The sequence below is a fragment of the Sprattus sprattus genome (assembly GCF_963457725.1).
Source record: "Sprattus sprattus genome assembly, chromosome: 14".
Taxonomy (NCBI): Eukaryota; Metazoa; Chordata; class Actinopteri; order Clupeiformes; family Clupeidae; genus Sprattus; species Sprattus sprattus.
The window spans coordinates 4,202,717-4,215,884 of NC_137912.1; the positions used below are offsets into that span (position 1 = coordinate 4,202,717).

Sequence of the window (13,168 nt, forward strand, 5' to 3'; positions counted from 1 at the left end):
AGCCCTGCTGCCCCAACCACATTGTGTGCTCCACCTGTAACCTTCGACTGCGTCTGGCCGATTCTGTCACACGGCGCTTCACGCCCAGTCTGTGGACCATGTATAGCCACCCCCCTAACGCTCCCATTCGTGACGGCCACTACCGGATGCCCAGCTTTGTGAAGCGGCGCAATCTCTCAGCATCTGATAATTCCCTTCGCTACCTTCCCTTCATGTGAGCAGGTGATGTGAATTGCCATTTGGACTCCACCGTGCTCTGATTAAACTTTAATAACCTTTTTTTATGTACAGTACCAGTCAAAAGTTTGCACACACCTTTAATTCTTTAAGTGTTTTCTTTACTTTTATTATTTTCTACATTGTAGATTAATACTGAAGACATTAAAACTACGAAAGAACACATATGGAATAATATACTGAACAAAACAAGTGTTATCTACCATGTAAAAAAAATATAAAAGTAAAGAAAAAACTTCTCAAAAAATGAGAAGGTGTGTCCAAACTTTTGACTGGTACTGTATGCCCTAGCACGGAGCTGAGTCAGGAATTTTGGATGTCAGGTAAACAGTACAGCAAAGGTCACAGTTACCTCCAGATCCACATGTTCCACTGTGACTATTCTGATTAGTGGCATTTAGAACAGCGATATTTCACACTTTACCATGGAGCTAAAGCATCACTATGCAACAATTTAACACTTTTTGAGGTATGGTATCATTTGCAAATAGTTTTTGTATCATCCTCAAATTCATTTTAATAGCGTATGGTCATGTGAAGGACAGATAAACACCTGTGTCTTTCCCACTAGCCATCCAGGACATTCACTATGTAGTTCTGTGATCCGGGCTGGAACACCCGATAAAAATGGAAGAAAAGCTTACACAGCAAGCCATTGCCAGCTATACTGCCTAAAGACACCAGTAAGTGTGTTGCCAAGTTTCTGTCGGTGTCAGCTGGGCTGTTGATGGTGTTTTCAAGGTTTTTGCATGTCTTTTAGGTAGTTAGCTTGCTAGTTTTGGAACAGAACTATTTGTTGCTGCTTTAATGTGAAATTGAACTTCCAAAATGTTATTCTGTATTTATCCACCATACAGTCAATAATGGCATCTCTACACAATAAAACTAAGATCAGTCATCTTCATGTTATAAGTGTATGATTTCACCTCAAAAAAAGCATGTTTGCTTCAGATTTTTAGAGACACTCTTGGACACCTTCCCCTAACAACACAGACAGATGTATACTCTTCTATTTATACAGGGTCGTTAACACAGAGCAAAGATTGATAAAAGGAAGGTCCAATTGCATAAAATTCATGTCCAGATCTCCAGGAGGATTCCCTGCAAACCTTCCAGCTATGTTTTTGTTCAAGAAAATTACCATTTTACTACCATTATTTGTACAGACATTCCTCAGCCCTTAGGAGCCAGCCCCCTTGAGTCTCTTTCACACACAGATAATGGGTGCACTGCAGTCACCTAACCTGGCATTTGTCCGGGCAATAAAAGAGGCAATTTATTTCATGTCAAATTAGCAAAGAAACTGTATTGGCGGGCTGTGCAGTAATATGTTTATGTTTGTTATACATGTTTCTGGCTGTATGTTGTTTCATCTACCAACAAACTCGAATGTGGCATTCCAACACAAACGCTGCATTTAGTCAAAGTGCCAAAATTCTCAACAATTGTGATTTTTCTCTGTGGAGGTCATTGGGTTTCCTAGAATTTGTCTTATGGCTTATAGTCAGAGTAAGAGGTAAAAAGAAAGATACAGGATGTACAGGTCATCAACCGAGGATTATCAAGGGCTTTCTGACTGGTCCACAAATGTTTTTTGCACCAAATAATATAAAAGATATGAATCGGTGCAAAATAAAATTGTATTATTTAAAAAATTGAAAGAGTATGGAATAAAACAGTATGAAGATAAACTTCATAGAATGGTGGTTATTTGTTTCTGGATTTTCAATCACATTTTTCTCAAAAGCGCACTTTTGTTTGCAGTATAGCTGGTTCCACCTAGGTCATATTAATAATAAGCCTTTAGCTGCATTAGGTGAACAACAGAGTGTCCAACACATTATCCAGATTTCTACATGACAGTGCCTTGCTCAATGGTTTCAGTGATAATGGAAGAATGATCCCCTTGTTCAGCTTCTGATTCATCTCTGTTGTGTTCCAGGTGAGATTAATGACTTCAAAATATCAAAAGAGGACCCTTAACAATGAGCTTGTCACACATGGATATTACAGCCTGAGCCGATCTCACAGTGAAGCCTTGTTGGCATCATACAATGTGTCCAATCGATAAATTATCAGATCCTTTGTACAGTATATGGTAAAATAACCTACTTGGCAGTTGATAGCCTATTTGGTGTTGAGACACAGTGAACAACCTAAACCTGTATTTTTTCAGTCCGTTGTTGTGGCTTGTTGTCATGGCAATCATTTTAAAAACAATTTGGAGTAGTGAACTCGTTCACAAGTTCATAAAACAGAGCTGCAGAATTGATTACTTTTATTTAATTACTACTTTTATGTCCATCTTTACTCAAGCACCAGGACAACAGTGATGTGTTTCCTTAGCTAGTCATATTGGTTTTCTCTTCAAAGTTGGATTCACCTTCAGTTTTTGGAAGAAACACTGTCCTTTGGTGGAATTCATGCATATTTTTAGTTGGTACTTAAATGGCAATGAACCACGGTTCAATAAACTGAATAAAATACATTTTCAACCGCAAATAATTACACCCGATTCTCCTTACCAATACAATGCTCAGACGGGATATTGATACGAGGTGAAACAAAGTGAGAGAGTGTTTAAACTGTGGTCGTTTTATTTTCTGTACATAAATGCATGTCAGTCAACAACTGCACTGGAGCACAAGAATAACATTCTTTTTCCCTGTTATTAAACTCAGCCACATCCCCCGATATTTACATGTAGTACATCATATATTTATGTATATATTTTTGTACAATGTACAGTTTAAATAATTGTAGCAAATGTATGCAATCCGTCCTAAAGACTTAGAGAAAACATGCATGTGTTGTCTAACAGAGACATCAAGGGGTGCTGGTCAGAGCAAATCAGTGATTCATTTAGGTTGCATTTATTAAGCAGATTTCAGTGTATATAGTCCAGGCATACAGAGTAGAAAAGCCATGACACAGAAAGCTATCGGTCTTCAGTAGCAGGACTTAGCGAGTTTCTTTCCAGGCCTGACAAAAGTGAAGTAAATCACAGACACAGCCATCTTATGGTTGCACATACTTATGGATGTTCAAATGGGAACAAAGACAGAGAAGGAAAAGCAAACCCTTGAATGTCGATCCATGACAATAAATCACTTATATTACCTGTCAACTTGAATCACAATACACTATAATCCTAACACATAGGCTGGACTCATGTAGATATTATTTCCACCTCATTGTACTCAACAACAACTTTCATATATCTCTGTGTCCTTGTCTGTGACCACTTAATAAAGGTCGTCATCTCTGAATCATATATATATTTATAGATATAGATATAGATATATACTCTTCTCTGCTTTATGTATCTGTGAGGCATAGAAAATAAAGGTGAATATTGTAAAAAAATAAAGTAATATTGTGAATGCTAAAAATGTAATTGTTTCACAGTTTGCTATCATGATGATCACACCTTAAGGATGTAGTCAACTACCGGTTATTGTTTGCCTGCCTAGTTTGGTTTGCACATTAAACAATCGTACCGCACAAACCTGTCCAATAGAACAGCACTCCAAGAACGTATTCTATTCTTTATAGTTCAATTTAATATATGAACTCCAATATATTTTATGTCATTTCAAATGAATTTTCACAGAAACATATATTTAAATCTGTTACATTTAGGGTTGCACTGGATAAGACAACAATAAACGATAATGTTCTATGAAGAGTCAACAGTGTTATCGTACAAGTATCTACATGTTAATCCTCTGGGACGGGGATGGTGTCTGGTTGATGAGTAGAAGATAGAAGTGAAGAGCAGGGGCGTAGCCAGGACATTATTTCTCGGGGGGCCAGCTCTGGCCAGTATTTTATTTGGGGTGGCACTTGATTGTCAAAAACTACTATTTTTAAACGTACACACTGCATCACTCAGAGAAGCAGTGTTCTAACCGCTCATCTAGCCATAAACAATTGATTGAAGCTTCATATGGACACTAATGATGTCATATTGATAATCCCATGTTATTTTGTATATATATTTTGTATATAACGGCAACATATAACATATTATGTATGTTATTTTGTATGTATTTTTTTTTTGCCGTGCTGTGAGTTTGGGGGGGGGCCAGCAGGGTGGCCATTCTCTGACCAATGGTGGCCGTGCCCCCCCCCTGGCAACCACGTGGCTACGCCCCTGGTGGATGGCAACATATTGTGGGTCTTACATGAAGTACTTCTGCTTTGCTTGTTCACCTTCCGACACAAACCCATGCTAGCAATGCTACATATAAAGAGACAGTTCACCTCAAAATGAAATGTTCTATCAACTTCTCACCCTTGTGCCGGTAAAAACTATAGTGTTGGTTTTTTTCCCCTCTCTAAATGGTTGCTTTTTTTGTACTTTCTAGCCTTTGAAAATCATCACCACCATACTCGGTCTTAGCTTTTGGCGTTGAAATAAAAAAAGGGTGAGGTGACTTAACATTCCTTTTGGAGTGAACTGCTCCTTCAACATGAGACGGAGACTAAGCTTAACACACACACAAAGAGACCAGAAAAAAAAAAAAGAAAAAAAATGAAAAGGAGCCTGACATGCAACTGCAGGGACAGAACCGCACGATTGTAACGACATTTAAAAGTTTCATTTGCTGGCACCATATCCACTGGAAGCAGCAGCAGGCTAGAAGCGAAGAGAAGAGAAGAGAGGAGAATGTCCGAGGGCTTGCAATTACGCTGCAAATCCATGTCAGCGACGCGACCCGCTTCCATTGCTTTGAGTGGGCGTGTACTGTGGACCAAACGATGCCACAGTCCTACAATTTTCAAACCATCAGAGACGACACCAAACAATCTCATTGGCCGCTGCCGGGAAAAATCGCTCCTCATTTGCATAAGTTTCAACATGTTCGAACTTTTATCCGTCGCGTCGCCCAAAACGGTGGTCTACGTCACAATGGATTGGCTCGTGTTGAAATGCATGGGGTTTAGAAATCGCGTCGCTCATAACGGTGTCATGGATTTGCAGCGTTAGGCTGCTGGATGCATGGCTACACAAGGCCTTGTCCCGTTTGCTGTCCTGTCTCAATATACTGAGCTCCACCAACTGAGAGGTCAAATCCAGGGTCACAGTTTTCAGTGTACAGACAGTGTTTGTTATAAGAGAGAGAGAGAGAGCAGTCAACGCAGTGTTGTTGTTGTGTTTTCCATGCAAGTAATTGACATCATTGACCGATTTCCAACTAGGCTAACATTAAGGAATGGATGAACTACCAATAACACAGGTGTCTGGATCCAGTAACACTTGGCAAGAACTTAAATGAATGATACGTACTGCATGACAAGCTTGTGAACCACGAAGAAATCAGATACGTTTGTGGACTAGTACAATTGGGTAAAAAATGACTATATCTATCCCTCCCCACCGTGCCTTCCGTAGGGGTTTTAAATAGATATACGAAATACTAATATATATTTTAAATACCTTGACTTTGATAAAACTGGTTTTATGACAACTTAATCATGTAGATCCAGTGACCATGTTTCTTTTCTTTTCATTTTGTTGTAACATACCTTGCCTTGTCATGCTGCAAGTATTTAGTAACAAGATCGAAAACTGCAATAAAAGTCATATTTCATCTAGAATTTGTCCACTATAATCTCGGAACACTGGAACCAAAGTTACGAGTAATGTTCATAACATGTGAGACTCCACGATGCGTAAACTGCTAATGATATAAAACTAGTGTAACTCATATATAGCCCTACAACAGTGCTTTTGGAGCTTAGAGCTGGTAACGACGCATGTTTCTCTCTGTCTAAGGCGAGTTCCTCGGCTTCCATGTACGTGGAACAGACATATGTCACCACGGCGATAGTGGGGAGGATGTTGTCGGAATGTCACACAGTGGTAGCCCTTTCGAGGGGGCTGCCCCCTGGGGGTTGGGAGTGGTTTTGCAAGTGGGAGATCATTCAGTGAAGGCGTTGCTACCGCTGCTACCGTGAGGCGAGAGCTGCTTCACACCACCGAGCCCTTGGAGGATGAGAGGTGTATGGAGTGGATGCGGGCTGCGAGGGTCTTCTCCAGCTCGTGGAGCATGTCGTACGGGGGGCCTGAGCCTGGGCTGTCGGCGGGCACGTCGTAGAGCAGCTGTTTGAAGCCCTCCAGCTCAATCAGCAGCACCATGTTCTTCAAGAAGTAGCCCTCGATGAATGCGGCTAGCTCGTTCGCACCCAGAAACTAGAAACAAGAAAACAAATGTACTTAAAAAAAAAAAATTCACTTTTTCATTTGAATAACTTTACACGGTTTTGTGTAATTTAAAAAGCCACTTTACACACACACACACACACAGCCACCCTTTGTCATTCAAAAGTCCTATAAGCAGTTTTAGCTATCTCATTTTAAAGGGTGAAGGCCAAATCTGTAGAAGTAAATACGTTTCACCAGCGAACATCATCAAAGTTGACACACAAAAAAGTCTGGTTTTGCAGGCAACAGTATTTGTTTGACAATACGACTCTTACAGCATAAATTGAGTGTATTATTTTATGCTGACTGACCTTGGCATGTTTGTATATGTCCACACATGTCTCTATTGTTATGTTCTTGGAACAGATGATCTCACAGTGACGTTGGAGGGCCTCCAGTTGGAAGAACTTGGCTGCAGACAGGAGCTTTTCATCCGCAAACAAATAGAAAACAAACAAACAAAAAACAAACAGAAAACAAACAAACAAACAAACACAAACAAATAGAAAACAAACAAACACAAACAAATATGAAACAGACAAACAAACACAAACAAATATAAAGGTTACTATGAGTTTCCCTGAAGATGAAACCAGATCTGCCCTTTTAATAACCTTCAAGAAAGACATCTTCCTCAATTCTTACTTTTTTACATTAACAACAACAGCTTGTCCTTTTTCTGAGCATGACAGTGGTTTCAGACATGTTGAGCTCAGGTTGAACTTAGTTTATGGTATGTTAGAACATAATTACAAAGTAAAGAAAAAAAACTTTTAATGTTAATCGCCTACAAAGTTAAGCAGAATGCAATTTAGACCGCAGAGATAAAAAAAATCCCTGATATGACACCGGTGGGATTGCCATAGCTCCAGGTGAACTCAGAGGCGCCACCTGTGGTGAGAGAGTGAAATGACAGCTGGCATCCAGCAGCAGGGGCTCACCTCCATGATCTCCGTGTTCCTGATGTGCAGAGACTCAGTTCCTCCACAGTACAGGTACTGCATAACCAACTTAGAAAACAGCACAGAATATTCACAAAACTTTCACAAACGTGTGGTAAATCTTATGATAACTGGCCTCTCATTAAAATATTTTGTTGTCTACAGCTGGGAGTAATTAAGGGAAGAAATATTACAACTGAAAGCAGAATGAAGCTGAAATTCCACTTTAAATTCTCACTTCAAATTATATTTAGAGAATCACCAGAGATAAGGGGTGCAATGGATACATACTGAGTATGTACAAATGTAAATGACCTCTAATTTACATAAAGAACACAATAAGAGACTATCTAGTCAGATATGGGAAAAGCTCATGATTTCAAGCTCACACTGGAGAATGCTGCTGGTCAGAGTTGGCTGGACAGACTTATTCTTAGTTGGCTAGACAGACTTATTATTCATTATTCAAAAATGGAGATTATATTCACTGAAGCAAATAATGCAAAATTGTTGCTATTTATAGTATTGTACAATATTGTTAATAATAAAAATGTTCTGTGGGGAATAGGGGCATAGCTCTCAGACTGCTACCATTGCGGGAGCTTTTCACTCCTAAAATTCAAACAAGCCCAAATGTAAATGACCAAAAATCGCACTCTATGCTGTTAAAAAGCAAATTGTCAGTCACCATACACTTCATACCTGAAATATATTATACTTGACATGACTGATTTCAATGCAGGTGTTCTCCGAAGCAGGCCGGTTGGCAAGCAGAGACTTAAATCTGGGAGAATTGAAGAGACACAGAGAGACAGAGAAAGGAGAGAGAGAAACACCGATGAAGAGAGGTTAAGGTTAATACAACATACAAGTGGACTGAATTTTGTTGCATTTTACCTCTCACTTTACTTTTTTATATACACTCTTTTTATATATATATATCTGTTTCCATACTGTGTTCTGTAGTACTTATGTTATGTGTAGTACTTAGTGTGTTTCTATGTTTTGTGTTTTTATGTTTTTATGTTTACTGTATGCACCCATGCACCAGATACAATTTCAGGTGGGCTTATCTACTTGACAATAAATCTGTTTCTGATTCTGATTCTGATTCTCTATGCTGATAGGACCTAAACAATATATTTGTTGACAGAACAAGTGGTTTGAACTCCTGCAGTTTGTACTCCCCCCTGACTGAGGCTTACCGGACTGAAGCCGTGAAGAGAAGCACTTTGTGGGCATAAAATGGCTTCCCCTCCACCAGGAAAGTCACATCTGACATCTCTTTGTTGTTGAGAAAATGAGGATCTGGAAGATAAACAAAGACATGACGAATTTCGAGAGGTAAATATAATGCAGCATCAGAAAATGGAAGGCATCCAAGGCGCTTATATTGTTTAACAACACTGTTCATGGCCATATTAAATTCCTCCCTTTCAATCACAAGACAGACTAACTGCAGTGGCAGACAATAACGACTGTAATAAAGTATTAAATGTCTAGATGGCACTGTTGCTTTTCTTTACCAAAGAACATTTTAAAAAGGACCTGAAAGAACATTTTTAAAGGATCCGAAAAGATGAGAAATTGTCTTGATGTAAGAGAGCCAAAGGCTTGCCACTGGTTCACCAAACGGATTAACACCAAAGGAATCTTTTTTTTTTTTTTAGATTTGTTTATGGGCTTTTTATGCCTTTATTTGACAAATCAGTGTAGATTGTGACAGGAAATGAGAGGGAGAAGGGGTGGGGAGTGGACAGGAGAAATGGCATCGGGCCGGCTTCGAACCCGTGACCTCCTTGAGCGTCAAGCCCGAATGTGGTTGGGGCTACTGTTTGAGCCACAGTGCCCCCTACCAAAGGAATCTTTAACAGAAATGCGGGGGGCTCACTCACCAAGGCGTGACGTCTGCTTCCTCTTGAGCTCTATGAGTTTGGGGATTGGGAAAGGCCCGTAGCACTGGGTGAAGATCACAGACAGCTGTTGGCTGATCACCTCGTTCTGCTGGTCGGACACAAAGACGTTGAATGTTAAATGAAGCATATTATCTATTATCTTATTCTGCTGGTCAGACATTAATATGTTGAATGTTAAATGAAGCATATTATCTATTATCTATCTATTATCTCATTCTGCTGGTCAGACACAAAGACGTTGAATGTTAAATGAAGCATATTATCTATTATCTTATTCTGCTGGTCAGACATTAATATGTTGAATGTTAAATGAAGCATATTATCTATTATCTATCTATTATCTCATTCTGCTGGTCGGACACAAAGATATTGAATGTTAAATGAAGCATAGTATCTATTATCTATCTATTATCATATTCTGCTAGTCACACACAAAGATGTTAAATGTTAAATGAAACATATTATCTATTATCTTATTCTGCTGAGGACATCAAAAGGTGAGATGAAGGTGGACAGTGTGATGTCTTGACTATTGTGTACCTGCACCACTAGTGGGCGCTGTGCCGCCAATGATACATGACTTGTACGCAGCTCACCCATTCAATTGATGCTTAAGTAAACTATTACACTTCAGCCATAAAGCCGTGTCCGTTTGTCTTTCACATTAACAAGGTACTCTAAAGTGGAAACCACAAATACATAACAGACAGCACTGCTACCTTGCTGGCTCGGAGGATCTCGAACATGAGTGGCAGGCCGTGGGTGATGAGCTCCTCGGTGTACTCGTCCTCCTGGATGCAGCTGAAGTCCTTCAGCAGACCCTGGATCAGCGGCCGCCGGTGCAGCTGGAAGCAGGTGCGCAGCGTCTCCAGCCAGGTGTGCAGCGTCCACGGGACACCTGATGACGCAGAAGAGGAGCCAGCTCAATAGACAAACCCACACACCCCTACTCACACACAGCTAGAGACAAACCCACACACCCCTACTCACACACAGCTGGAGACAAACCCACACACCCCTACTCACACACAGCTGGAGACAAACCCACACACCCCTACTCACACACAGCTAGAGACAAACCCACACACCCCTACTCACACACAGCTGGAGACATAGGGATATTTGAATTACTTGGCAAAATAATCTTGCTAATTTAATACCATGAGCAAGTTCCTAAGCAAAAATATGGTTGGGTCAGTGCAATGCTCCTACATGCCACACGATAGCTTTAGTTAATGCACAACAGACTTTGACTTTACAGTAGGGGTGTGTGGGTAGGGGTGTGTGGGTTTGTCTCTAGCTGTGTGTGAGTAGGGGTGTGTTGGTTTGTCTCTAGCTATGTGTGGGTAGGGGTGTGTGGGTTTGTCTCTAGCTGTGTGTGGGTAGGGGTGTATGGGTTTGTCTCTAGCTGTGTGCGGGTGTGTGTGGGTTTGCCTCTAGCTGTGTGTGAGTAGGGGTGTGTGGGTTTGTCTATAGCTGTGTGTGGGTAGGGGTGTGTGGGTTTGTCTCCAGCTGTGTGTGAGTAGGGGTGTGTGGGTTTGTCTATAGCTGTGTGTGGGTAGGGGTGTGTGGGTTTGTCTCTAGCTATGTGTGGGTAGGGGTGTGTGGGTTTGTCTATAGCTGTGTGTGGGTAGGGGTGTGTGGGTTTGTCTCTAGCTATGTGTGGGTAGGGGTGTGTGGGTTTGTCTCTAGCTGTGTGTGGGTAGGGGTGTGTGGGTTTGTCTCTAGCTGTGTGCGGGTGTGTGGGTTTGTCTCTAGCTGTGTGTGGGTAGGGGTGTGTGGGTTTGTCTCTAGCTGTGTGCGGGTGTGTGGGTGTGTGGGTTTGCCTCTAGCTGTGTGCAGGACGCAGAAGAGGATCGTAGCTTAGCCATCAACTCAGCACTCTACCTTGTCTAAACTGATCTACGAATCTACGTAAATAGTATTAAATAATGTACAAGAATGTATGTATATGTGTTGATGTTTATATGTGTATATGTGTGTACTGTATGTATGACTGTTTGGAATACTATGGGCCCTAATTTGATTGACGGGCATCAAGCGAAGCCATCTAGCGAGGCCATGAGCAAAGTCTGTTGTGCATTAACTAAAACTATCGTGTGGCATGTGGGAGCATTGCACTGACCCCACCCATAATTTTGCTTAGGATCTTGCTCATGGTATTAAATTAGCAAGATTATTTTGCTAAGTAATTCAAATATCTCAATACCTCCAGCTGTGTGTGAGTAGGGGTGTGTGGGTTTGTCTCTAGCTGTGTGTGGGTAGGGGTGTGTGGGTTTGTCTCCAGCTGTGTGTGAGTAGGGGTGTGTGTGTGTGTGGGTTTGGCTCTAGCTGTGTGTGGGTAGGGGTCAGTGGGTTTGAAGGGAATGCGGTCAGGGGTGGGGAGGTCTGTGTGTGTGTGTGTGGGATGGGATATTAAGCTTCCTCTGACTGTATAATGTACTCTGCTTATTATCGTCGGCTGCTAGTGCGACTGACCCAGGCTGCGGATGTCGATGGTGATGTCCACATGGCTGTGTTCGGAGCTGTGGTACAAGCTTGGGGGCCTTTCGGCATAAGACTGATACTTGATACATTGATACTGACGTGTGTGTGTGTCTGTGTGTGTGTGACTGTGTGTGTGTGTGTGTGTTGTGTGTGTGTGTGTGTGTTTGTATAATGTACTCTGCTTATTACTGTTAGCTGCTAGTGCGACTGACCCAGGCTGCGGATGTCGATGGTGATGTCCACATGGCTGTGTTCTGCGCTGTGGTACATGGCCTCCCGAAGAGCGCGCAGCTTGGCTTTCCCGATCCGCGTGGCAGCGCCCTCCTGCTGCGGCGCCCGCTTCAGGGTCAGGGTCCCGCTCTGGATCTGGCTCTGGCTCTGGCCTGCCTCCGAGCCCTCGGCCAAGATCTCCTCCAGTGACAGCGAGTCGCCCTTGTCCTTGTCGGCCTGCGACAGAAGCTTCCGGAATACATTCCTGGAACATTCCGGAATACCAAGGGGCAAAAAAAGATTTGAAGCTCAGATTTTTTTTTTACTGTGGCAAACGGATGACAAGACATCAGGCTAATGCACAGCAGAAAAACAACATGATTGCTCGGAGCATAAAATCTGCAACAAAACAATGTGATCCAGGAACAGACACACACAAACAAACAACATGGCTGATTAAGAGAAGCTTTCATGCCTAAGCTGATTAACAACCCATGCTTTTGTTGTTGCATATTGTCATGGTGATCCCACTGATCCATTATAATGCCACACAGAGAACGTATTGTCCTCCTGAGTGGAATGATATTTTTTGTCTTTTCTCTGCCTTTTTCAGTGATTGGGCCATGGTGTGTCAAATTAGCATGTGTGAGACCAGTCTTTCATTACAACCAACCATGGTCAATCTAAAATGTGATGACTAAATGTAAATGAAAACAAACAGCTCATCTGCACCATCGTCACACAATAAGGACTCTGCTCTGTGTGCGTTCCATCATCACTTGAAGAGCGCCCCTCATAGCGCCGGGTGCACGGAGGTGCCAGGATCCTTCAGGCTAATCACTGAGATTTCATGACCTACTCTACTGGGCTTGTGTGACACTGCGTTCACACGTACGCGTTGGAATGCGTTGATCCGTTAAGGGTGAGAGATCCCCATTCACTTTGAATGGGGTGTCGTCATCCTTTGCCGAACTGAATTGTGGCTCCGTTCAGTTCGGCGTCACCCCATTCAAAGTGAATGGGGACCTGTTAACCCTAAAGGCTGATTTATGGTCAGTTACGTAAGCGTAAGCGCAAGCGCAAGAGGCCGCGCAAGCCCCTTGCGCGACCCTTGCGCGACTTTTCACGTCTTGCGTGCGTCGGCCCCTTTTTCTAGACTTGCGTTA

The 13,168-nt window shown here is 42.0% G+C and overlaps 1 protein-coding gene across 1 annotated transcript in view; it reads right to left on the reverse strand.

Moving 5' to 3' along the window:
* Positions 1-6,214: 6,214 nt before the first annotated feature.
* The window catches only part of btbd11a (BTB (POZ) domain containing 11a), a gene marked incomplete at both ends in the record, with an annotated part of 165,977 nt that continues 159,023 nt past the window's right edge, over positions 6,215-13,168 (reverse strand). The window contains 8 exon segments of the mRNA XM_080851622.1: positions 6,215-6,436; positions 6,760-6,873; positions 7,390-7,458; positions 8,092-8,173; positions 8,595-8,697; positions 9,285-9,390; positions 10,025-10,203; positions 12,005-12,267. Of these exon segments, the coding sequence (XP_080707748.1) occupies positions 6,215-6,436; positions 6,760-6,873; positions 7,390-7,458; positions 8,092-8,173; positions 8,595-8,697; positions 9,285-9,390; positions 10,025-10,203; positions 12,005-12,267 (1,138 nt within the window).